This window comes from Podarcis liolepis (assembly GCF_965112155.1).
Source record: "Podarcis liolepis genome assembly, chromosome: 9".
Taxonomy (NCBI): domain Eukaryota; kingdom Metazoa; phylum Chordata; class Lepidosauria; order Squamata; family Lacertidae; genus Podarcis; species Podarcis liolepis.
The window spans coordinates 72,556,479-72,583,543 of NC_139564.1; the positions used below are offsets into that span (position 1 = coordinate 72,556,479).

General features: G+C 47.4%; 1 protein-coding gene across 3 annotated transcripts in view; it reads left to right on the plus strand.

Moving 5' to 3' along the window:
• ARID3B (AT-rich interaction domain 3B) overlaps positions 1–22,597 on the plus strand; it is a 57,396-nt gene extending 34,799 nt beyond the window's left edge. For 2 of the 3 annotated variants that reach the window (XM_083460506.1, XM_083460507.1), the window contains exons 5-9: positions 9,275–9,458; positions 10,289–10,548; positions 13,422–13,682; positions 15,211–15,315; positions 15,841–22,597. In XM_083460506.1, the coding sequence (XP_083316632.1) occupies positions 9,275–9,458; positions 10,289–10,548; positions 13,422–13,682; positions 15,211–15,315; positions 15,841–15,998 (968 nt within the window). In that variant the 3' untranslated portion in view covers positions 15,999–22,597. The remainder of the gene's footprint in view (positions 1–9,274; positions 9,459–10,288; positions 10,549–13,421; positions 13,683–15,210; positions 15,316–15,840) is intronic. The other variant, XR_014516008.1, reaches the window with a different exon arrangement.
• Positions 22,598–27,065: the final 4,468 nt, after the last annotated feature.

Below are 27,065 nucleotides of genomic sequence, written 5' to 3' on the forward strand. Positions count from 1 at the left end.
TGCTTTTCAACCCCAGGGAACACCAAAGCAATTTTTTAAAAACCACATTTGTAACATTAATTCAATCCTTCAATTGAAAAAATGGTATGAAAACAGCAAAACATAAAATTCAGATTTCAAGCATAAGGCATTGTGGTGCAGTGTATCAGTATACAGTGGTACCTCAGGTTAAGTAATTAATTCGTTCTGGGGGTCTGTTCTTAACCTGAAACTGTTCTTAACCTGAAGCACCACTTTAGCTAATGGGGCCTCCCGCTGCCACTGCACGATTTCTGTTCTCATCCTGAAGCAAAGTTCTTAACCCAAGGTACTATTTCTGGATTACCAGAGTCTGTAACCTGAAGCGTATGTAACCTGAAGCGTCGGTAACCCAAGGTACCACTGTATTCCCAGTGTATCAGCCCCAAGTTTGTTTGTTTGTTTGTTTTTACATCTGTTCTTAAACGAAGACAAGTTCTCAAAGCAGAGAGCTCTGGGGGAAATGTATAATTTCACCAGGAAGAATGATACAAATAAAACTAAACTGCCTCATATGGAGGTTAAAAGCCTAGCTAAAAAGAAAAGTCTTGGTATTACATATTTCTGTTATTACTGATAGCTCTTGGCAGGCTGCACTTTTGCTTAGCGGCTCTCAAAAAACACAACTCCATCCACGTGGGCAGCCGCAGAAAATGCTCTAGGCCAGAGGTGGGGAATCTGTTGTTAGAACTACACCTCCCACCATCCCTGACCATTGGGCCAAGCTGCCTGAGGCTGGTAGGAGCTGTAGTCCAATAACAAACATCTGGAGCGGCACAGATTCGTCACGCCAGCTCTGTGAAGTATTGCTCTCTTCCTCCTTGATCAAACCCCACCTGCAGTCCTGGGTCCAGTTCTGGGCACCAATAGATTCAAGTTACAAGGAAGGAGATTTAAACTAAACATTAGGAAGAATTTTCTGATGGTAAGAGCTGTTTGACAGTGGAACAGACTGCCTCGGATATTTTCTCCTTTACTGGAGGTTTTTAAGCAGAGGTTCAATGGCCATATTTAGTTGAAATTTGTGCATTGCATGGGGTTGGACTAAATGACCCTCAGGGTCCCTTCCACCTCTACAGTTCTATGATTCTATTAATGACTAACCTAGCCTACCTCACAGAATTGCTGTGAAGCCAAGGCTGCACTTCACCTTGGAGCAAATCTGAATACATTCAGACTTATTTTTAATAGATATGCATAGGATTGTGCTGTAAAACCTAAGCCACTTTTTGAGACGGGTGAGAGAGTCAGGCACAGGAAGTAAACAGGGCTAGATTTCATTTTATGAATGTGGGCTATGCTGCTCTTTGTGCTCGGGACATACAGCACCACAGAATATACAGAGCATCATACAGAGGGATTTAAGCAGATTAATTTTACTAGCTTGTATGTTTGGTATTAAGTACTTGTTTTATTGCACCCAGTCCTGAGATGATGCGATGCAGGGTGGGATGTAAATATTTTAAATATAATATATGACTACACTTTCTATTGGGTTTTGAACTTTCAAAGCCATTAGTGTATCGTATCAGGAAACTGGGTAATTCTGGAAAGCTTTTTGGAAGGGTAAACAGAGCAATATAAATGCCCCCTTGATTGGAGCACCTACTTATCTTGAAATATGCCACTTTAGTTGCAGAACTATATTCTTTGGGCATAGGCATTTAGAGCAAAGAAAGTTGAGAATGATGTTAACCTATTTGAGTAATGATTTTAAGATTAAAGAATCAAGGAGCTGGCAGATTTGTAGATTTTTTAGAAAGAGTACAGGAAACAGATAGGGCTGGCTTATTCTACACCCCCCCCAAAGAAATAAAACTTAGGTCCCTTCTGAATGGATTTTTTGGGTGGGTGGGTGCATGCGCGCGCACACACACACACACACACACATGCGCGCACTAGAGTCTTTAATTTTAGCTCTCCATGTAAAAAAAGGGTTTCTTCCCCTAAGAGGGTATAGACCAGTGGTTCTCCAAGTGGGCAGTAACAGTCCTTGGGGAGCGTTGGGGTTACCTAGGGTGGGTGGTAAGAGGCAAGGGGTGGCAGGAGAGTGCTGGAGGTATGAATGACTATCAAACTTTGAAAAGCTGGTCTCAGTAGATCAGTTTTGTTGAATGAATTAAACTAAATAGCTTGAATTGGATTTAAATAAAATTGCAATTCATTGTTACTGTTTTGAATTGGGGATGAGTTTATGGGAACCAAGTGGGTAGTGTCCCAAAAACATTTGGGAACCCCTCATATAGACTGTTGGTAGGATGTCTGCCATTGTCTTTTAAGTTGGTCACTTGTTCATTTTGTGGCCCTTTGCAAGTGTGAGAGAGGCTATGTCCTCAACATCTTGTTTCATCAATGTGAATTTGACTTCCCCACTCCTTGGAAGAAGCAACACTCTGAAGTTGTAAAACAGCCTAACTACCCTCTGAAGACGGTTTGGAAATTTCAGCTAGTACAGATGGCAGACAGCTTGTTCACTGGGGCAAGACAGTTTGAGCATATTGCACCGATCCTGGTCCAACTGCACTGGCTGCCAATTAGCTTTTGGGCTCAATTCAAAGTGCTGGTGTAGACCTATAAAGCATTAAACAGCTCAGGACCCCAATACCTCAATGACTGCCTCTCCCCATATGAACCTGCCCGGACCCTGAGATCATCCTCTGAGGCCCTTCTTTGTGTGACTCCTCCACGAGAGATCCAGAGGGTGACAACACGAGAACGGGCCTTTTCTTCAGTGGCTCCACGTTTGTGGAATGCTATCCCCAAGGAGGATTGGCTGATGCCTTCATTATACACATTTAGGCACCAGGGAAAAACATTTCTCTTCAACCAGGCCTTTGGCTGATTGAATGTGTTGTGGGAGTGGGGATTATTGGTTTTTGTTCTTATTTTTATTACGTATTTTGTGTTTCATATATTGCTGTTTTATGTTGTGAACTGCCCTGAGATGAAGAGTGATATTCAAATATAATAAATCTAAATCTACATCTAAATCTAATAATGTAGTAATATATATATAATAAATAATAACAATGCCCCACTCAGTGTTTGTACGCTGTGCATTTGGTGTTGGGTCCAGGTTTGGAAGCGCCTCATAGGCAAGATGCCTTCAGATCCGCAGTCTGAGGGCAGCATGCAAACATATTCTAAAAATGCAACTATAATAACGCAAATAAGCCAACAACATAGCCCACATTCAACTTCCCATTCATTCAGAAAGTCACAACAGTTTAAAACTGTAGAGCACCACCTCTGAAATCATATCAGTGCAGGCAAACTCAGGTTTCCACTTCTGGCATCCCAATGTAAGTTCTGCTGTCTTGAGCATTTGACAGTATGTTCTGCACGTGGCATCCAATGTATATTGCAGGGACCCAGGACTTGCCAAGCTGTCTTCCTGCAGCCACCTTACACCTATCCATTGGTTACATAGACCAGCCTTCAATGCTGCCCCTCATTTCCCTTGGAAAATTTGTTAGTTACCTCCCCTTTCACTCTCTGCCTTCCCCATCTGGTCACTGGATCAAGCATGCTTAGGGATAAGTTAATACCATACGCTAAATTGGATTGGGGAAGAGTGGGTGGGTAATTAGTCCCACAGGAGGCCCCAGGGGAGTGTAAAAGTGCATTTACTGGATACGCAAAGCATGCATTCTGGGCTTAATCTTTATTAATGTTTTCACGCACCCAGCTCTCTCCTGCCTTTCTCACAGAGAATTTACCAGGGCAGAAGAATGACACCCATCAGTGAAAGGAAACACTTGCACACACAAATATGCATATCAGTTTTATTTCTGCTTTTGTGAAAGCAAGAGGATGGGTAGTTGGCCTTGTTCTTTATTTGCAGTTTTAGCTGGTGGCTCCGCAAAGCTCTGCAGTGCCTTTTGAATCATGTCATGTCTTGCACGGAGCCACTAGCACAGATGTTAAGTGGGCTGCCATAAAACTGGTTCAACAGAGGATTGGGAGGTCTGTCGGATACTTGTAAAACCATTTCATACAGAGGCTGGATTCCTCTTTGTTCTCACAACTGATTCCCCTATTCATGTATTATTTATTTCATAAAATTTATACACTGCTTGATTTTGAAAAATATAAAACAAGAAAATCAAGAAACATACAGCAATACTTTAAAACATACATAAATACTAAAGCTTAATCTAAACTTTCCAAGCATCTGGGTAGGTTTGTCTACACAAGAACGAGTAGAGTGACAGCATCTGCTTGATATCAATAGGCAGGTGGTTCCAGAGTGCAGGTGCTGCTATGCTAAATGATCCATGTCTTACAAATTCGGAACACCTGTGGCACCTGTAATAGTGCCAGTTCTGCTGATTGAAACGGTCAAGTGAGCCTTTATGCTTATGGGGTAAGGCAATCTCTCAGGTAGTCCCACATTCTTAAGGGCTTGATATACTAATAGAAACACCTTGAACCTGACCTGGTAGCAAACTGGCAACCAGTGGAGATCTCTGAGCACAGGCGTTACATGCTGACAAAGCCGGACTTGTGTCAGCAATCATGCTGCAATGTTCTGCACAAACTGCAGCTTCTGCATTTTTGGTACTGGTGTATGTATTGGAAGGAGAACATCTCAGCCAAACTATGTTTTAGGCCAAAGCCATGTATCCTTGTATGTGAGAACTGGCCTGGTGTGTCTACCTCTGCCATGAAGTTGTTTGATGCAAGGTGAATTCTCTGTCTCAAGCCAATGTGCAATATGGAGGTGATGATACTCTCCTGCCCTGTTGCAAAGATCACATTCCAAAAGTGTACATAAAGCTCTGTACAACATTCAGCAGCACTGTACAAATGCTAACTACTCTCCTTGATTCTTATTAGTCTTTCTTCAAATGTTATGGCCCTGTCTGTACAAAAGTGTAATGTTGGGAATATTTCCTCAAGAGTACCACTGAGGAGGTATGTGGCTGAGTAAGGTTGCCGCAGAGGGAGAGGGCTGCTGCCTTCACACTCTGCTTGTTGGGTCCCTAGAAGGTGCTGCTTGGCCACTGTCAGAAATGAGAAGCTGTTCGTCTGATCCAGCAGACCATTTCTTTTAGGGCTGCAGCTTAGTGAGGAAGGTCATGCTGCTTGTTTAGTGGCCACAAGGCTTAAAAATTCTCAGCATCTCCAGGTTAGGCCTAGGAAAGTGTCTCATCTGAAGCCCTGGAGAGTCACCATCAGTCAGTATAGGCAGTTCTGAGCTGGATGGGTCACTGGCCTGACTGTGGGACTCAGCTGCCTTTGAGACCCATAAAAGCAGCAAGAAACACCTGGATCTCTTAACTTTTGGAAGGACGAACCACTAGGCTGGAGCAACCATTATTCTGCACCAGTAAGGCTGCTGCAGCCCCCAGAGTATTACATTTTAAGCATATGGGATGGTAGTCAACTATATTTTGGTCAAAGTAGACCTCTTGGACCTAACCTAGTCCAGTTCATTCATTCCAGTGGGTCTACTTAGTTGCAAATCACCCATGAAAGGTTGAAACACGCACACAAGCATACACACCCTGTTAACTTGTCAGGCTTTTTGACATTAAAAATATGTGGCATAAAAGAATTCCAGAGAATTGGTTAATAGGAACTTTTGTTTATCCTAGGAAGAGCAGCAAAGCAAACTCCCAAGAATTATGAATGTTTTCTGCTGCGGAGCCTGACAACATTTTGCAGGAAATCTGTCCTCTGGGCAGCATCTGTCATCTTTGGTTGGGGATTCTTGCCCTTTCCTGTCAAACTGGCCCTTAATATGTGATCTACCCACTGTGGCATTTCCTATTCTGCCTTGCCTGCCTGTTTTTGTTGTATTCCATTGCCTAGATTTGTTTACAATGTATATGAAAAGAAAAGAAAAGGAGCAATCTTAAGTTCAGAAGTGATAAAGTAGTTTTTAAAAACATCCCTGCCAGAAGAGGAATTTCCTTACAGAGGCTTAAAACTCCTGAGGTTGTAAAAACCAAAGTAATCCTTCAAATCAAGGACACTTTTTTATTCTTAGCCGTTTTTCGCTTGCCTCAAACAATCAAAATGAGAGATCCATGCTTTAATCAGCTTGATTGATTTAAAGCTTTAGCTTAATTATTGGGAGACTGATTTTATTCAGCAGTGCTTAGGCTGAAAAGCCAACTTAGGAGTTTTCTGTTTCTTTTTTTAATGTTTTGGCCTGGTGGTGTAATAAAGTTGACCTTTTCTTTTAATATTAAGGAACACTTAGTTTAATAATGTGTACGTGTCTCAGACCCTTATTAATTATCTGGGAGCAACATGGGCTGCTAAGACTTCCGTAAGCAAGTGTTTTGCTTCTGTCGGACAGGTGAAGACAGCTCAGAAATGATGCCACAGCCTGGCTTGGCATTATTTGAGTGAGCAGCCAGAATACTTGGAACTCGGGAGCCCTCTCATGATTGTCAGCCCTCCCACTCATTTTTTTGGCTTGAAGTAAGCCATAGTTTGCTATTTTTTACAAACTGGCAATGGTTAGTTTCACACCAGGATCGGAGGGAGAGAAATCTCTCTGTGGGAGGGAAAGAGGGAGTACCTGAACCCAAGAATCCTTATGCTCATTAAAGAAACCATGGCTTGCCATTTATGAACTGCCATATAACACAATGGGGTTTGCTAATGTTGCCAAGAAATCTCTTGCTTGCAAACTTTCAGGTTAGGAAGAAGTTTTGATTTAAAGCTTTGGGTCTAACTGTGTGAAAGTGTCCTGGCACCTCTTTCTCCAAAAACAAAGGCACCAGAAAAGCAGATGGGGAATTTAGACAAAGAAGCAATGGCATGGGAGGGGCATTTCTCAACTCCATATTACCCTCCACCCCAAAATAAACACAGTTATGGTGGCAAGAGATAATGATCCGCCTTTCTAATGCATCCATTGAGCTCCAGCCTCTACTCCAGGCCCAGTATTGGGCTTCCTTGAGAACCATAGATTGGGAGTTCTGTTTCAGCTATGCATTGTGTTCTTAATCCATCCAGCAAAAAGGACCTGCTGAAAAGAGCTCTTCTTTCCGTTTGAGGGTTTTGTAGTGTTCCTCTATTCGTTAGGTATATATCACTTGAATTCTGCTTCCTTGCGTGTGTGTTTTTAAAATGTGCCAAACCTTACTGTGAATTTGGCCCCCTAGTTTCCAGCATGTCAGCTGAGCTTTGTTCCTTGACAAAGGTGTTGGCCTGTGTTCCATTTTCACATTTCTGGGAGGGATGCTTGGCTTGTTCTTTCCATCTTCAAAATATTAGGAGACTTAACAAGACCAGATTTGCTGGCTGACAGAAGGAAGTTGTGCTGGAACAGAAAGGAAAGTTAGAGGCAACGTCCCTAAAACATGCAGCCTCCAGTCAGTGTTGAGACCAAGATGTTGCATGCTCGCCGGCTGCCCATGACGGGGTGGGAAATAAATGCGTCATTTTGGTTGCCAAAGTCTTGAGTGGTTAGGAAATAGATCCGGAACGGCACCATGGCCAGACTTCAAACGAGTTGTTCAGATAGTTAGTACTATTGCACCATAAAACCTCTCTTCTACACTCCTTCCTAATGAAGCAAATCAGAAACAAAACACCACCTTGGAAGTTGAATTGAATCTGTTCTGGACTAAGAACTAAGCTGTTGAACACCAAGATACGACTGTATTCTCCCCTGAGCTGTGCTACTCAAAAACTTGACACTTATACAGGCACAGTAGGCAGCACAGCGTTCCTTCTGCCACGATTATGCGGTGAAAACTTTGGGATCAATTTTAGGGCCTGAAAAAAGGGGTTTGACTATTATGCGGTGGTGGTGATTATGTAGTGAAATACAGTATTTAATTACATATAAAAATAAGAAGAGGGCCAGGCGCTTTTCTCTCCCCTCCCCACCCCAGCTCAAAAAACAAAATATTTTGTTTTTGTTTCCATTTCTAAAATGAAAGTGCTTTCAGCTCGCTTGCTCACTCTCCCCCCCCCCCTCGTGTCACCATTCCAGGTTGTGAGTGCTGCAGAACTGCCATGCAATTCCTAGTGGTTGCAATTTGACTTCTTCCACGGTCAGGGAAATGGAAGGCAAAACTTAAACCACAATAAATACAGGAAAAGTTGCCCATCTCTGGTGTACTGGTACATGGGAACCCCTAAGGAAGAGCATTAAAATTGTGCTCAGAAATGCCATAGTAATCTTGCGCATGAGCCAAAACTGTTGGGTTTTCACACCTTGGCCTCCTAAACATAAAAATGCCGGCTGTTCCTCTTCCCCTAAGCCGGGCCTCTTCTCTGTCCGTTGCCTAGGTGCAGATCTCTTCGGTATGGCCGGGTGTTTTTGCTTGCCCTAAGGGGAAGCGGGTGCCAGGAGGAGAACTTTAGTGGTGTTACTGCACTTCTTTCACAAATTAGGGACCCTTTTCTTCTTGCTGGGTAGGTGGGGATATTCTTATATTTTATAGAATGCACACAGCACCAACAGTGTGAATGGCACTTTGAGTAACAGGCAAAGGACAGGTCACTCATAGGATCATAGAACTGTAGAAGTGAAAGGGACCCAAGGGTCATCATCTGAGGGATAGCTCAGTTGGTAGAGTGTGAGACCCTCAATCCCAGGGTTGTTGGTTTGGGCAAAAAGATTCCTTCATTGCAGGGGGTTGGGCTAGATGACCTTTGTGGTCCATTCCAAGTCTACAGTTCTATGATTCTATGATCTAGTCCAACCCACTGCAGTGCAGGAAGCACAGCTAAAGAATCCCTGACAAATGACCATCCAACTTCTGTCTAAACACCTCCGTTGCAGGAGAGTCCACCTTCTTCCAAGGCAGTCTGTTCTACTCTAGAACAGCTCTTACCACCAGAAAGTTCTACCTAGTGTTTAGTCATAATCTTGTTTCTTGTCGTTTAAATACATTGCTTAGGGTCCCCCTCTCTGGAGTGGCAGAAAACAAGCTTGCTCCATCTTCCAGGCCCTCGCCTGCCGTTCAGATATTTCAAGATGGCTAGCCTATCACCTCTCAGTCACTGCCCACAGCAACTTACTATCTTAACTTCGGCTCCAGCAGGGCAACAGAAGGAGGAAAAACAGAGAGAGAGAGGAGATGAGAAGAATACACGTGCACTTGGGTTTGCACATACTTGGATTTAGATTTAGGAGGGGACTGAGTGGTTGAGGCAAAGGCTTTACAGGAGCTGTGGGATCACAGAGGTAGTCCAGCTGGAGTCTTAAGTGGCTTTTCCTTGCCCTCATTCTCTTCTTCCCTTTCTCTTTCTTTCTTTCCTGCTTCCTTCGTTTTGGCTGCAGGGACGCCAATCAACCGCATCCCCATCATGGCAAAGCAGATCCTCGACCTCTACATGCTCTACAAGCTGGTGACCGACAAGGGAGGGCTGGTGGAAATCATCAACAAGAAGATCTGGAGGGAGATCACCAAAGGCCTTAACCTACCCACCTCCATCACCAGTGCTGCATTTACACTTCGCACCCAGTAAGTCCTGGACCTTCCACAAGCCTGTGTGATATCTCAGTCTAGAACTAGATTAAGAGTTTGTGGCTGAATTCTAAACGGTGTAGACTGGAAGCTCCTTGCAGCTACCCTAGGAAAGGAGACAGGGAACACCTGAATCCTAGGCCCATCACAACTTTCCCCCATCTCAGTAAACTGTGATTCAGAACCCTGAAATTTCTACATTCCTGCTGTAATTACGTAGTTATAAAAAAGCATACTATTTTGCTTAGCTTCTTCTGTATTTTGGGTTGTGCCTTCTTCCAGCAGCTGATAGAACTGTTGATTTACTGAAGTTATCACCAAATTGAAGCCTGCCATTTCCTTCTCCCTCCACCCTTTTAATAGCATTTCCATAATGCCATTTTTTACTTACTTTTATCTCATTTATTCTCACGCAGCCCCTATGTAGTATAACTGCAGTCAGGTGAAATGTTCTGGCATTATATCTGAAATTTTGTCTGCTTATGAACCATGCTTTAAAAAGAGCTTCCAAGCTGGCCTGTCAAACCACAGTTTGTGCTAACTGTGGTTCATTGTTATGTTTGGATCCGCAGATCATTGGCAAATGACAGGGCACAAAGACATGAACACAAACTTACAGGAGCGGAGTCCTGATCAGATGAGAACTAAACAGACAAGCAGCTCAAATTATGGTGGGATTTGTTGTAACTATGGTTAGCACAAACCATGGTTTGGCTTGATGTCTGAATGAGCCCTGTGACTGGGCCTGGGCTGAGTCCATCTCTGCTGTACCAAATGCAGCATTCTGTCTGGTTCTGCATCTCCTGTTCTTTGTTTTGTTTTTCTAGGTATATGAAGTACCTCTACGCCTATGAATGTGAGAAGAAGTCCTTAAGTTCTCCCGCTGAGCTGCAGGCTGCCATTGACGGCAACAGGCGGGAAGGCCGCCGGCCCAGCTACAGCTCCTCCTTGTTCAGCTACTCCCCTGCTGCCACGGGGCCTCCTTCACTCCTGTGCCCTCCAAAGATCCGCTTCCCCATCGTTAGCCTCGCCCCTGGTGGCGGAACCAGCAACCCTCACCTGTCTTCAGCAGGCGCTCTCAGGAAAGGTCAGCCACTTACCTGGTTCGCCATTTGGGCGGCCTGAAGGGCCAGGTGCTCAGGTTTAGCAGTCAGATGGATACAGTGGGTGAAGGGTGTGTTTGCACACACATACATGCATGCACGGTGTGGCTCACAGTGGCCACTTCCTCCAACAGATGTGAGAATTTCAGCTGGTTGTGATTGACATCCACCATTTTTAGTGTTCTTGGGTCAGAGCCATGTGAGCGAAGGCAGCAAAGTTTGTCGCCTGGTCTTGGGACTGGTGTACGGAGGGGAAGGGTGGCTACCATCTTCCTAGTTGTTCCTCAGCTGCATTGACTGGCTCCCCTTTCCTCGTGCATCCAGAATAAACTTCTTTTTTCACCCCTAAATGTGTTCTCCCTCCCTACTCTCTGCCTCATTCCCTCTCTTCACCATTCTTCATCATTTTGACTCCTTCACTTTTTAGCCATTTCCATCATAACCGTGCAGTCCTTCCCTGAATTCATTTACACTAAACTTATTTACTTCTGCCCCCTCTTCTTTTCTCCTAGTTTTAGCAGGTTCAGCTGCCTGCTCGTGATCTCCCTGAAGCATTTACATTCCTTTTAGTGCAAGAAGGGGGAACAAGTCTCATCCCTTCCCTGCCAAGTACAACCGGGGTGGGGGATGATAATAATAATAATAATAATAATAATAATAATAATAATAATAATAATAATAATTAATAATAATTATTTCCATCTGGCTGGGTTTCCCCAGCCACTCTGGGAGGCTTCCAATAAAATATTAAAAATACAATAAAACATCAGACACTAAAAACTTCCCTAAACAGGGCTGCCTTCAGATGTCTTCTAAAAGTCAGATAGTTGTTTATTTCCTTGACATCTGAGTGGAGGGCATTCCACAGGGCAGGTGCCACTATCAAGAAGACCTCTGCCTGGTTCCCTGTAACGCTTCTCGCAGGGAGGGAACCGCCAGAAAGCCCTCTGAGTTGGACCTCAGTGTCCGGGCTGAACGATGGGGTGGAGATGCTCCTTCACGTATACTGGGCTGAGGCCATTTAGGGCTTTAAATGTCAGCACCAACACTTTGTGCTCGGAAACGTACTGGGAGCCAATGTAGGTCTTTCAAGACCGGAGTTATGTGGTCTCGGCAACTGCTCCCAGTCACCAGTCTAGCTGCCGCATTTTGAATCAGTTGTAGTTTCCGGGTCACCTTCAAAGGTAGCCCCACGTAGAGCTCATGGCAGTAGTCCAAGTGGGAGATAACCAGAGCATGTGCCACTCTGGCCAGACAGTATGCGGGCAGGTAGGGTCTCATCCTGCATACCAGATGGAGCTGGTAGACAGCTGCCCTGGACACAGAATTGACCTGTGCCTCCATGGGCAGCTGTGAGTCCAAAATGACTCCCAGGCTGCACACCTGGTCCTTCAGGGGCACAGTTACCTCATTCAAGACCAGGGAGTCCTCCCCACCTGCTCACCTCCTGTCCCCCCAAAACACTACTTCAGTCTTGTCAGGATTCAACCTCAATCTGTTAGCCTCCATCCATCCTCCAACTGCCTCCAGTCACTCACACAGGATCTTCACCGCCAACACTGGTTCCGATTTGAAAGAGGTAGAGCTTGGTATCATCTCCATACTGATGAACACCCCTGATGATCTCTCCCAGCGGCTTCATATAGATCTTAAAAAGCATGGGGGAGAGGACAGAACCCTGAGGTATCCCACAAGTGAGAGCCATGGGGTCTGAGCACTCATCCCCCAACACCACTTTCTGGACACAGCCCAGGAGGAAGGAGCGGAACCACTGTATAACAGTGCCCCCAGCTCCCAGCCTCTCAAGGCGGTCTAGAAGGATGTCATGGTCGATGGTATCAAAGGCCGCTGAGAGATCCAGCAGAACCAAGAAACAGCTTTCACCTTTGTCCCTAGCCATTGACCAGGCAGTTTCAGTCCCATGGTGAGGCCTGAATCCTGACTGGAAGGGATCCAAATGGTCCGCATCCTCTAGGCGTGCTTGGAGTTGTTCAGCAACTACCCGCTCAATCACTATGCCCAAGAATGAAAGATTTGAGACTGGGCAATAGTTGGCCGGGTCTAAAGATGTTTTTTTAAGAAGCGGTTTAATAACCTCCTCTTTCATTGGGTCTGGGAAGACTCCCTCGTAGAGGAAAGCATTCACCACCCCACAGAGTCCATCACCAGCCCTTCCGGGCTCGCTTTTATTAGCTAGGATGGGCAAGGATCAAGGAGACAGGTGGTCGGTTTCACTCGAATCCTTACCTTGCACAACTGTTTTGCTGTCAAACAGCTCTTTCCTTCAGAAAGTTCTTCTTAACATATAGCCAGGATCTCCTTTCTTGTCATTTGAATCCATTGATTTGAGTCCTATCCTTTGGGCCAGAGAGTTATAACTGCTCTCAGCCAGTCTCAAGCGTCCTTCTCTGCAGCAGCATACTTAGTAAGTGGTGGCTGGGCAACACTGTGCTGTGTCAGATGAAACTGAATTTCTGGACCTATTTCCAAAAACACTTTAATCACCACAATGGATGACCTGTGCCAGGAGAAAAACAGGGAGCAGGACCCTACTGGTTTCTTTCAGACCACCTGGACCCAGCTCTTCCCTGTCCCCAGAACCCCTACGGTCTCTTTCCTCATTGGCCTATTATTGATTTATTTAACGTATATACTGCCCTACGCCCAAAGATCACATAATTTTTTGATGTCAGTGCCAGGGATGAAGCAGTTGCTGCCTTAGAGGGGAAAGGGAAGGGCAGTGCTACTAATAGCATTGTCAGGATGGTGCTTCCAGCCTTGGGCAAGTTGCCGGTTGAGCCATGGCTCCCGCCTCAGCTTGCCTCGAGGTCCCTGAGTGGCCCGTTTGCTTTCCTAGGTGACGGCGTCCCCTTGACCGTGTCCACGCCAAACCGCATTGCCATGCCTGTGGCCTTGGCGAATCAGCAGGCGGCTGTGACGGCAGCGGCACGAACCGCTACCCTGGACCAGCTGAGGGAGAGGCTGGAGTCTGGGGAGCCCGCGGAGAAGGTGGCGCGGATGACGGAGGAGGAGCAGCGCTTCATCCAGCAGGCCTTTCAGCGGAACCTCTTCAGCATGGCCCGGCAGCTGCCCATGAAGATCAAGATCAACGGCCGAGGTGAGGCCGCCCTCGCTCTGCTGCAACCTTTGGACTATAACTCCCATCGGCCACAGCGAGCGCACGTAGTTCAAAGCATCTGGAGAGCGTCAGGTTGGCAAAGGCTGATGGGAGTCGTAGTCTAAAACTGGCCGACAAAGTGGGTGGTAGCATCCCCTGGGGGGGGGGGTTTCCCTAGGGGGCTCTAAGAGGCAAGGGGGCCGCAGGGGGGCACTGGAGGTGCTGATTTAAATCTCCTGCTAAGTGACCTTAAACCAGACATTGGGAAACAGGTGTCACCATCAAGCCCACCCATCGCGTTAAGAGTTTGCTGAACAGTGAAGCCATGACTAAATGCGGTATCTAAGACTTGTTCAGTGACTGACAGGCTTATCTCATATCAAGTTCATCAGTTAAGCTGAATTAATGGAACTAGCTTTAATTGGATGTTGGATAAAAGTGCAATTAATTGCTACTGTTTTGAATCTTATTGTGTTATTATCTTCCTTAGTGGGCTGTGCAGACTGCTATTCTGAATAATGCTTTTTGGAGGGTAGGGACTTGATGCATGAGGGAAGCACAGTACTCATCACAATGTCCTGGCCTCCCCCACCCCCACCCCACCCCCAAGAATGGGATGTGGGCAGATAGGTGCAACTTCTTGGTTTAAACCAGTGATGGGCAAACCACAGCCCTCAGACCACATTTGGCCTCATGGGAGTTTTTACCCCTTGAGAATCACCCGGCTTCTCCTACTTCTCACTCCTGACCCCCTTGGAGTGGACGAGATTGCTGTGCTGTCCCTTCACAATAAAGCTGGCTTGGCAATCTGTGCAAGCAGGACTTTTTTTCAGCCAGAACTCAGTTCTGGCACCTCTCAAGTGGGTGCCATTGCCATTCTAAGAGAACAAGGGGGATGTTCTTGATGCGTTCCAGCACCAATTTTTCTAGGAAAATAGCACTGATGAGGTGCATGTCAGAAGTCTCATGAGATGTACTGGACTTGCTTTGCCACTGATGCGTCTTCATCACCTCAGCCACAGAGGCATGAGTACAGAATGGTAGTTGGAAGGGGACCCAAAGGGGTGGAGAGAACGGCAGGTCTACAGGGTCTACCACAGTCAGCTGCATGTTGGAGGAGGAGGGTGCTGGGGGTCATTGCCCAGTCTCAAATGCCACTGCCAGCTGGGATGTGGTGTTTTCCAGATGCAGGGATCAGGCCTGCATGCTGAACAGTTTCCACGCCAGATGTGACCCTCAGTCCAAGCAAGAAAAATCGCCATCCCTGGTTTAAACCCCTTGTGCATGACTTCCCGTGTCCAGTGTTTCTCCAGCTGGTACTTTGAGCCATTCAGGGCCCATTGTTCCCTTCCATTTATTTTAATGGTGGATCAAGGCGTAGTGCAGAGCAAGGTGAAATCTCTACCAGTTGACCAACTATCAGTTCTGGGGAGGTGAGAGAGAGAGAGAAATGCCCAAGCCAGGTCTGTCCTATGTAGTGGGATGAGCATAACACAACTCACACTGTTCTTTTCTCCTCCCCCACCAGAGGAGAAATCAGATTCAGCAGCGACATCAGCAGCACTGAACTGGACCCCGTCTGGCTTTGGAAGCATTAATATGTCTGTGGAAATCAATGGCACAATCTATGCTGGTGAGAGACAAAGAGTCCACTTCTGAAATGGGACAAGGGACTGAAGCAGGTGGAGATTCCCTTGGAATCAGCCACCCAGTATTTGGAATAATCCAGCTTCAGGCTGAGCATTCTGCCAAGCTGCGGAATGGCTGGTCTCTGGAGAACAATTCAGAACAATCCTCTGATCACACACACACACGGCTATTGATATGCCATTGCCGCTCTGAGGAAGCCAGAGCAGAGACGGGCACAAATGTAGGTGGCTTTAAGAGAGGAGAGGGCTATCGATGGCTCCTAGCCAGGATGGCTATGCTTCTGTCTCCACAGATGGATGCAGCAAGGCTTCTGAATACCAGTTGTTGGGAACCACAGGAGGGTGGAGGGCTCTTGTGCTTGGATCCTGATTGCATCACAGGCATCAGGAAAGACCACAGTGAGAACAGGATGCTGGACTAGATTGGTCCCCTGATCCAGCAGATCTCTTTTTGCATTCTTATGTTATCCTTGGCCTGCTAATCTTCCTCCCTTCTCTCTGCCCCGCAGGGGTCTTGTTTGCCCAGAAGCCTGTCGTCCACCTCATTGCCGGATCCAGCACGCAGAGCACCGGCGGCGGCAGCAGCAGTTCCTCCCACTGTTCTCCCAGCCCGACCTCCTCCAGGGGCACACCTGGTGTAGAGCCCTCAACCAGCTGGTCTCTCTGAGGGGGAAGCAGGGAGGAGGTGCTCTCTCTCTCCCTGGCCCCAAGCGGTCCTGCCGGTGACCTCGCCTCGAGGAGCCCGCTTAGAAGACCAGCCAGTGGCAGAGAAGCAAAAATCCTGTGCTGGCAAGGATCCTGCCGAGGTGGTCTCTTGCTGCCCATCTCACCTTTCTTCAGGTCTTGCTGTGTCCTCGGTGGGAAAAGGAGGGCAAGGGGGCGGGGGTGGGGGGCGGGAGGGGACACAGGGCGTGTTTCAATCAGGGATTCTCTGGACGGGCTGTGTGAGTTTTTGTAGATGACTGAGCATCGCCACTGTAGCAAAAGGCGAAGGCAAGAAACCCATTTTTCCATGCTTCAAACAACTCCCCCCCCCTAACGTGACTGCAGTGTATTGACAATCCTACCCCCCAGAGGCAGGGGGGGAACATAGCTCTCTTTTCTCATATACCACTCCCACATCCTTTAATTCTTCTCTCCAGCTTGCTTTTACACACAGAGACACACAAACCCACATTTGATCCCTCTGTGTGTTAATGTGCAGGTCTTACTGGGTCTCTTTCCTCTTCCCAGTTAGCCAGCCTTGACTCAAAGGGCCAGTGCATCTCCTGCCTCCCTCTCTCCTTCTGGCCTTGGGTTTGGCCTGCTAGCTTCCTCTGGAGGAGTCTGACAGCATGGAAGTTCCCTTTCGTGCGGCTTCTGCAGCATTGAGCGAGGCCCCTGGGAGGCTGGACAGGCCTCTGGAGGAATCTGCACCAGCTGCCCTTCGCAGCTTTGCCCAGCCTTCCCTGCAGAACTGGGGCTCAGGCGCCGGCATTGGCAGGTTCTTCCACAGCCTCACTCCTATCCAGCCTCCCCATGAGGTCCAAGTTGTGCAATTCTGTTTCTCCATTCTTTCTGCCTCAGGGGCGGGTGGGGATGCATGGAATTTTTAAATTTTATTTTAAAAACTCTACCAGTCAGAAAGCTAAAGGTGAAAGGGGCTCATCTAGGTCAGACACATTTTATGCTCCACCCACCCTTGCTTCCCTGTCCTCCCTCCCCCAAATGTATCTGGGATTGGGCACCTTGATGCTGAAAGAACAAAGCTGTTCTTGCATTGCTGCTGCCTGTGTCCACTCACTTAACACTTGCCGAGAATCCTCTGTGATCCCAGCCTATCAAAGGCGGATTGGCTGCTTCCTTGTGCATTGGTGGGGCCAGCCCTAATTGACTGCCCCACAGCCCTAGAACAACCAGGGGCTTCTGAGCACCTTCCCCCACATCTTCCCTTCTAAAATCTTGATGAGGGAGCCATGTGTTGTTCCTCAGGACAGATGAACTCCTCAATTGCTTCCCCCTCCACACTTGTGCACACACCTAGCACTTCCTTGTACCTCCCCCCTTGAACTTCTGCCTGTTTCTGTTTCCTCCTTGTAGCAGAAGCCCGCTGCCTGCCTGTGGCACCGGCAGCCCCCACTTCCTTGCCAACAGGGATCCGCCCTCCCTCTCCTACCCTGGCGAGTCTCAGTCATGCTACAGATCTTGCATCAGCTTCTCCTGAGCAGATGAAATACCTCAAAAATATGTACTTATTGCTGTGTTGTTGTTGGGATTTTTTTTTCCTCTTTCTCTCTTCTGGAAGGATTTGCATATGTTAAAGCTTCTTTTTATATGTCTTGTTGACTGCTTTTTATTTTAAATTTTATATATTGTAGCACCAAAGACACACCAAAAAAAAGGAGCCCCCTGAGTTGAAGGATCAGAAACCTTTGATGTCCTCAAGATAGCATGGAAGCACTTGGCTCATGGGGTAATAGGTGGTGGTGGTGGAAGATGCAGGTTAATTTCTCAGGCTGACTTTCTCTCTTTCCCTCTCGTTGGTTTGATGTTGTTTTCTCCTCGAAGGGCTTATTAGTTGTTCAGGATTTTCAAAACAATCCATGTTAGGTGCATCTCATTCCCAGAACAATGAGAGGACTTTGTTTCCTTATTACCCTTGAAGTAAAGTCCTGGGCTGCAATTCTGATTATTTCTGGCCTCTTGGGAGCTCGCTGGTTCTCATGGGATTCTAGCCCAAATCCTGCACGGTGGGCGGAGCTCTGGAGGCAGCTAGGCCCTCTCAGCTAGGTGTTTCTCTCCCCTCCCCTCTTTTTTAAAGGCTCCCTCAGAGAGAAAGCAGAACCCCCAGCTTGGAAAAGCTAGGCACATCTGTAACTGTGAAGCTACTGGGAATGGCTGAAGTGATGTTTTTTTTTCCCCCCGGCTACAAGAAATAGATTAGGGGACACACGTGCACTAAATCCTCTTCCTTCGACGATGTTGCTTTTGGACAAGTTCCTGCAGAGGAAAAATACGCTCTTGGGAGGGAAACTATTTGTATTTGAAGGGTGCATTTAAATGCATTATGAGTTAATAAATAAGAATGTTCCTTTCTGGACACATCTTTGAGCACAAGAATGGACCACCAGAGAAGGCAGTGGACTCCTTGGCTGTATGTTTTTTAAGCAGAGGCCGGAAAGCCACCTGTCAGGGATGCTTTAGTTGTGATTCCTGCATTGCAGGGGGCTGGACTCGACGGTCCCATCCAACACCACAATTCTATTAGTCTTTGATGGTGCTCGGTCCTGCAGGTTTTCCGTTTTAAAAAAATGCTGGATTTCTAGGTCCAGTATGTTTCTCCCAGGCGTGTTCCTCTGCGGTTACTTACCCAAGGCACTCCTAACCGCTGTGTATGTGAGCATGTACCACTGGGCCAAGGAAATTGCTGTGGTGCCAAGTTCACACATCCTTCCAAGTGACGCCACATTCGTCCCTCCACCAATCAGATTTATCAAAGGGGACGTGAGCAAGAGAAGACGCCATTCCTGCTGGAAGGCCTCAAGTCTGCACCAGGGAGGCTCAGCTGGCAAGCCAGATGTGGCCTGCAAAGCATTCTTTCCTGGCCTGCAGCCACCCTGCCAAACTTCAAGCAAGGCATTGTACAAAGTCTAGCCTTTGTAGGAGAGAAAGAGATTCCACGCTTCAGTGTTATCTCTCTTCAGCCAACAGCTGCTTGGAAAAGCAATGGGACACTGGATGCTTTCCAGCAGACCAAAACTGCAGAGATCCAAGTCGGTCCATCTGAATCTTGTTTTAAAAAATGCAACAGCAGCATAATCCTGCTACTACATTGTCACAGAATACAAACAATCCTTGAAGAAAAGATCTGCTGAAACTGAAAGCTTGCTCATATTTGGGGTGTTTTAGTTGACCTGATAAAGGTTTTACACTGCTGTTACTGTAGGAGATTCCCTACCCATTTCATTGCATTGCTGTCTCATGCAGATTCTGGGAAAAACAAAGCTCCACACCCAAGCTACCTCTTCTGCAGATCTTTGTGAAGCAATTCTGCCCCCCTCCCCCAACTGATTGCCTTATCCCAAGTGACTGCATGGCTTCCAAACTGTGACACTCATTCGTCCTGGATGATTCGGGGCAGATAGTGTGTCAAAACACACCTCTGGCCCCTGGGCCCCTGCTCTAGGGAACACAGAAGCCTGGGTCAGATCTGGCCAGCTGTGGACCGAATAGTCTGCAAACATATTTTTTTCCTCCCTTGCCACAACCTTGCTGGATTTGAATGAAACATGTGGCTGGAATTCTCCCTGCATACTCAGTGATGGGGATTCCACAGGATAGCATTCTCTTTGTGTTTGGGGCTTTGCAAATAATATCCCAGACCTGACTACGCTAAGGTGTGTTGCGGATTGTGCAGCAAAATCCAGCTCTGTCCCCTGCAGCAACAGCGACCCCCCACCCCACCCCCAGCTGACTTGATAAGGCCTTATCTGTGGCCAGTTCTCAGGGCCCCTTGCGATTCTACTTGGCTCCTTTACTGTCAAGAGTATGGCTATTCCACCTCTTGAAACAGAGAAGGTAGGAGTAGTGGCATCTGGAGGCTGGGATGTCGAAAATCCAAAGGCTGCCTTCAGCTTTCCACAACAGCATATTGCTTGTTGCTCCCATTTGCATTGGAAGCCCCCAGCCAAAAACATTTTGCCCTCCTGGGTGTTTCCTCCGCCAGGAGCCAGGAGCTAAAGTATCTGTTAGCAGTAAAACCTGTAGTCCACCTGCTTTCCTTTGGCAGAGATGGTCTGGTTGTAAAGGCAGCTGGCTGACTTTATTCTAGCTGGCAGGAAGGTTGCCAAAGTTGGCATGAGATTTGTCCCCATCGGTCTCTTGGCTCATTGCCTCAGGCCTCCTTTGCCTTTAAGCAGAAACTGCACCACAACCCAGGTTGGGTGTGAATCTTCTCGGGTGTTTTGCTGGCTAATTCTTTTCTTTCTCTATTGTGTGTGTGTGTTTTCCCCCACCACCACTCCCAGCAACGGAAGATTGTCCCATTTGCAGTGGTGGTTGTTTTCCAGCTTAGCATCCTACAAGGCTGCTTTGTACAAAGCCAGGCCGTGGGTCCATTGAGCTCAGCAGCCTCTGCACCAACTGGAAGCAGCTCTCCAGGGTTTCAGGCAGGCCTCAGGCAAAACAGGTGCTGCAGCACTGAGCTGTTCCCCTTCCATTAGGAAGTTGAGATCCGCTGAGTAATTCTAAGGAATCCTGATAAGACTGCTTTTGTCTTGTAAGCGTAGGTTTCCAGGCCTCAGTTTTGGGGGCTGGTGGTGGTGGATGAGCACTTGAAGGTGTCCAGTATGGTTTCTGCATTTAATACGGCTCTAACCTTTCCTGCACAAATTTCCCCAACACTCACGTGACTCTGACACTTCCTCTCCCAATCCCTACCCAAGTGGAACACACAGAACAAAATCCTGTAACCATATAAACATGTGAATATTGTGCAGAGTTGCTTGATCTGCATTACTCGGTTTCCTGGTTTCAGAACTTGTGGCTTCAGCTTTTCTTTTCTTTTTTACCCTAGTGCAGAGTTCTAAGTTGGGAGGGGTGGCTTTTTCCTAAACACCTTCTCTCCCCCCACCCCAAGCTCTGTCAGCAGTGGATTCTGGGATTTCTTGCTTTAATGTGTACCAAGCTAGACACAGAAGTGGCAGAGAGAACTTGGGTCTGTTCTGATTTATGTGTGAAGCAGGCGTGGGAGGATAAGGGGCTTGATTTAATAATAAATCACTGAAAGCATAAAAGTTCATACAGTTACTGGGAGATGAACCTTCACCCTCCAGCACTTTCCTCTCAACCACACTCTCCTGGGTGTCAGAGTTTGGCTCTGGGCATAGGGAACAGCTGGAGGATGATGGGAAGTGGCTTGGAAGAAGGATAAACTGTGGGGCAACCTCCAAACCCATGTGCCCCAATTGATTTAAAAAGGAGCCCACTCCTCCCAGTCATCTGCATTACCTGGAGTTTCAGGCAGAGCTGAGTTTCCGCCGACGGGTCTCTCACTGCTCTGTCCAGTTTGGTCCCATTGCACTCGATACCATTTGCATTTCTTGCACAGGAAGGTGCTTGGAGCCCTGGGGTGGCCTCTGCCCTCCAGGCCCATCAGTTTCCTCACTCACCTAAACTGAAAGCAGCCAGGGAGCTAAAGGGTCGTTCTGAACCCAGTTCAGGGAAAAGGGTAGATTTTGGGATTTGTAACGACATATATAAGTATATACCTCATTAAAATAAGCTGCAGCCTCAAACTTCAGGCCCTTGGCTGTTTTCTGGGTTGGCCATTTCAGGTTGTAGAAATCCACCCCATCTCCTTCCTTCCCCTCTTTTGGATGGGCAGGGTTGTATTGCTGTTTGTGCTGTGCTTTGCCAGGCTTTGGAGGTCGGTGGAGAAACCAGCAGCAGATTTTTGGCTTGGTGAGGTGCAGGTGGAGCATTCACTCCACCTTACCCAATTCTGAATATTGAAAGATTGTATGACGCTCAGGGCTTTTGATATGACAGAAAGGGCTGCTCCTCCACCCTGGTCTTAGTTTCATTTGCAGAGGCAGTTTCCTTTCCACCCCCAGCTCAAGCACGAAACCCCACAGCAGAGATGCTGGGCTTGTGGGTGAGGTGCATCCCCACAAGAAAGGATCCTCCAGGCCCCCCCTGGCTTAGCTCTGGATTGTGCAAAGGGTTGCACACAGTCTGTGCTCTGCCACGGAACTACGGTCCCTCTCTCACAAAGTCTTTAAAAAACAACAACACCCCTCCTTTCTGTTGCCCTGGGAAAGAGGGCCCAGTGCTTTTCAGGTGGCACCCAAAGACTCCAGGACAAGGCCCTTCAGCCGTGGAGGTGGAAGTGGGGTTGCTGTCCCAGAGAGGCGCTCTGGGTCCTCCCAAGCAAATAGGACTTGACAACACACACACAGACAGACAGAGCCCTTTCTTAGCGGCTGCCTCTTCCAGGCAGATCCAAAGGAGGGAAGGAGACAGGTGGTTCTAAGATCTGCCACCACTTTTGCAGCAGCTGCACAGCTAGGGGTGTTTTCTCTCTCTCTCTCTCTCTCTCTCTCTCTCTCTCTCTCTTAACTATTTAAAGGAAGAAATAAAATGTGATAGCCTAGATGGTGAATAAATAAATACCTCAGATGTTTCCTTCCAGCAAGTGTCTGTATATGTTGTTGGTGGGGTTTTTTTTTCTATCTTACATGTTATCTGAATGTTTATATTCCAATAAACTTCTACCTCTTCATACAACAGCTATGCACTTCTTCCTCTTTGTGCCGTTTTTCGTTTGTTTCCCCCCCACTGCTGCTTCCCCTTTTGTAGCTCCCTGAAAAGCCAAACAGCAGCTCTTCCATTCCAACACTTGGGCAGAATCCTGTTGTGGAAAAGGATTTAAAAGCCCTTCCAGGAAGTGGACATTGTTCTTGTTGTTATTTAAATTTATGTACTGTCCTTCATCAGGAGACCACAGGGCAGTTTACAACACAGAACCTAAAATACCGTATTTTTCACCCTATAGGACGCACTTTTTCCCCTCCAAAAATGAAGGGGAAATGTGTGTGCGTCCTATGGGGCGAAAGCAGGCTTCACGGACCTCTCCGCAAGCAGCGGGAGCGCTCCTGCTGCTTGCGGAGAGTTGCCTGCATGCTGAAGCCCCCGTGCACTGAGTTCAGCGTGTCCAGGCTTCGCGGACCTCTCAGCAAGCAGCAGGAGCCAGCGCTGGGCTCCCACAGCTTGCAGAGAGCTGCCTGTTTGGGGGCTGGGGTCGGGGGAAGCTCGGGCTTCCAGGGCCCCAGCCCTGCGTCTGGGGGAAAAATAATTTTTCCCCTTTATTTCCCCCCCCAAAAAAACTAGGTGCGCCTTATGGGACGGTGCGTCCTATAGGGCGAAAAAGACGGTACATAATGTAATAACAAACAAAACAAAACACACCCATACACACAGTTTAAAAGGCCGTAAATTGTTTTATTAGCCCAAGGCCTGCCTGAAGAGGAAAGTTTTTGCCTGGCACCTAAAGATATGTAACGGAGGTGCTAGGCGAGCCTCCCTGGGGAGAGTGTCCCACTAGTGGGGAGCCACCACAGAAAAGGCCCGTTCTCATGTTGCCATCCTCCAGACAAGTAGGCACACAAAGGAGGACCTCAAAGGATCATCTCGGGTAGGTTCCTATGGAAAGAGGTGGTCCTTGAGGTATTGTGGTCCTGAGCTGCTTAAGGCTTTATAGGTCAAAAGCAGCACTTTCAATTGGGCCCAGAAACTAACTGGCAGCCAGTGTAGTCAGCCCAGGATTGACGTTCTCTGCATGGATGATGGGATGGTGGCAACATCTAGAAAGTCCACAGGTTCCCTTTCCCTGGCTTGCTTTGACAGCTGGGTCTTGGACAGAAATGAGTCCCCTTCTCTGCTCCCAGGCACTGAACATCCTGCTTTCTTCTTCGTGAAGCTCAAGGTGCCATAGAGGCCCAAAGGGGTCTCCCATCCAGGAAGCGATGGCCAGGGCTGCTACCTCTTGATTTGCTCTCTATTGCATTTGCATTCTGCGCTCTTAGGAAGAGAGGGAGGGGCTTTCACATGTTGTTGGACCTCAGCCAACATAGCCAGTGGCCAGTGAGGATAGGAGTTTGAGCCCAGCATCGTCTGGACCAGGGGTCAGCAAACCCAGCAGGGGGCCGGTCCACTGTCCCTCAGACCTTGTGGGGGACTGGACTATATTTGGGGGGGGGGGGAATGAACGAATTTGTATGCCCCACAAATAACCCAGAGATGCATTTTAAATAAAATCACACATTCTACTCATGTAAAAACACCAGGCAGGCCCCGCAAATAACCCAGAGATGCATTTAAATAAAAGGACACATTCTACTCATGTAAAAACACGCTGATTCCCAGACTGTCCAGAAGGCGATTGGGCCGGATCCGGCCCCCGAGCCTTAGTTTGCTTGCCCATGGCCTGGATGGACACATGCTCCCTAGCCCTGTGCTTGGGAAATTTAGAAATTTAGGTGGCGCCCAGGGTTCCCCCTTCCCACCCATTTTCTCTTCACACCAAACCTATGAGGTAGACTAAGCAGAGAGCTATCTCTATTCAAAATTGTTGACCTATAAATACTTCTTATGAGCTGACAACTTTAAAGTCAGTAAATAAAAACACCCAGTAAAAATACTGGGGGAAAGAGAGCACCTCGAATTACTGCATCTGATATGTCCTTTGTGATTGGTGAGCTGAAATAAGGCCCAGATATTTCATAGAAATCACTTGGACTTCCTTTATAGCAGGCATGTACAAAGTCCATTTTGGGGTGTAATCCGGCAGCCCCTGCGGCAGTTTATTTCCTGGGGTAAAATCCTAAAGAAAGCTCAACAACTTTGGTTGGCCCCTTGGTCGGTCCTCACGGCCCTTCATCAAATTCATCCTCACTGTACTAAAAAACAGACTAGGGCTGAGTGGTACCACGTTTTCAGTATCGTGCTATATCAGCAGTTAAACTGTGATATTCCAATACAGTGGTACCTCGGGTTAAGTACTTAATTCGTTCCGGAGGTCTGTTCTTAACCTGAAACTGTTCTTAACCTGAAGCACCACTTTAGCTAATGGGGCCTCCTGCTGCTGCCGTGCCGCTGGAGCACGATTTCTGTTCTCATCCTGAGCAAAGTTCTTAACCCGAGGTACTATTTCTGGGTTAGCGGAGTCTGTAACCTGAAGCATCTGTAACCCGAGGTACCACTGTATATCACAATGTCAAATTGGAGATCAGGCGTGGAGATGAAGGAAGGAGCAGCTGCAGAGATTGGGTGAGTGGGAAAAGGAGAAGCAGCGTAGTCGACTCCACCACACGGGGATGTGGGTGCCTCAAGCTGCGTCTACTGCAGCGGAGGCTGCTTTCCTGCTGGCTGAGAAAAGCTGTTCCACCTCAGTGCCAGGGGAAGGTAGTGCCACGGTGCCTTGAAGTGAGGGCAGCCAGCTGCCCTGTGAGGGAAGGCAGCTCAGATCAGCAGTGTTATTGGCTGAGATCATTGTGTGATACTGGTGATGCCTTGAAATTGGACGCCCCACTCTCCCTCACGAGAGGAGCGATATATTGCTGCTTATTGGCAGGTCAAAATTGTTATTGCAGTGGGATTTCAAAACAGAGTTTGGCCAATAAAATCTGTGATAATATCATGCAAAAATGACCAAAAAAATATTAGTTGGGAAGAGGCAAAGGATGGATTCATGGTCCCCCAGGGGTCCCCGGACCCCTAATTGGGAACCACTGCTATAGAGGGTTGTGCTTCTTTCTCTTAGGCCAGGGGTCACCAAACTTTTTCAGCTGCAGTGTCCCTCAGAACATGTGGTGGGCCAGACTATATTTTTTTTGGGGGGGTAAACGAATTCCTATGCCCCACAAATAACCCAGAGATGCATTTTAAATAAAATGGCACATTCTACTCATGTAAAAACACCAGGCAGGCCCCACAAATAACTCAGAGATGCATTTTAAATAAAAGGACACATTCTACACACTGATTCCCAGGCCATCCACGGGCCGGATTTAGAAGGCGATTGGGCCAGATCCGGCCCCCGGGCCTTAGTTTGCCTACCCATGCCTTAGGCTTTATTGCCTGCTGATGTTTTGGTTGCATTTCTGTAAATAGATGAGCACAGTTACCCCCCCCCCCAAAAAAAAGTGTCAATAAGGAAACACAGATATGAGTCCCTGCGGTGCTGTGGTTAAGAGACTTGTAGGGGATGTGGAAGGCTTGGTTCAGAAACCCCACATGGCTGCACAGCTCTCGATGAGTGACCTCGAACCAGTGACCTTGGGCTCTTTGCAGGCCTTCTTCCCTGATCAATTTGAGAGCATGTTAGAAGCCCTCTTGGCTGGCAGTTCTCTACGCTTATCACTAGATGGCAGTACTGGCGAGGAAGTTAAAAGAACTCCAGCAAGGAGTGCTACTCCTTTTTGCACCCATGTTTCTTCCCTTGACTGATTGAATTAATCAAGATTGCTTGAATCAATAAAGGTGGTGACCAGTGAAGACTGTCCTTCCTTGGAGGTTTTTAAGCAGAGGTTGGATGGCCATCTATCATGGACACTTTGGTTGAGATTCCTGATTTGCAGGGGGTTGGACTACATAACCTGCGGGGTCCCAATTCTATGATTCTATGAATTGATCGGTTGCATTTCTAACCCACCTTTTTTCCTCCCAAGGAGCTCAAGTATAGTGGTACCTCTATTTACGTGCCCCTCTTGGTATGTATCCTTCGGGATACGCACGTGGCAAACCCCGAAGTATATTTTCAAGGTTCACCGCGCATGCATGCGCAGTAGCGCTCTATTGCACTGTACGTATGCACAGAACAGGCACCTCCAGTTGCGGAAACCTTGGGATCCGACTGGAGCTCCAGAACGGTCCCATCCGCAACCGGAGGTACCAGTGTATATAATTCTCTACCTCCTCATTTAACCCCCACAATTAATTTAATACTGTGTCTTAATGTTGTATCCTGCCCTGGGACCTTACGATGAATTAACAACAACTAAAACTACAGTAATTGTGCAGTAAATCCACTTTTAAAAAGAAGCTGGCTTTTCTTTTTGCAGTTTGGAAAGTGACAGGGAAATAGATTGAAACGTGGGATGAATGAATATCAAAAGGGAAATTGGGGTGAGTGCTGAATGAGCACCCCTTGTTGTATGACCTTCCTGCAAACAAGTCAAAACTCAAAGACCAGAGA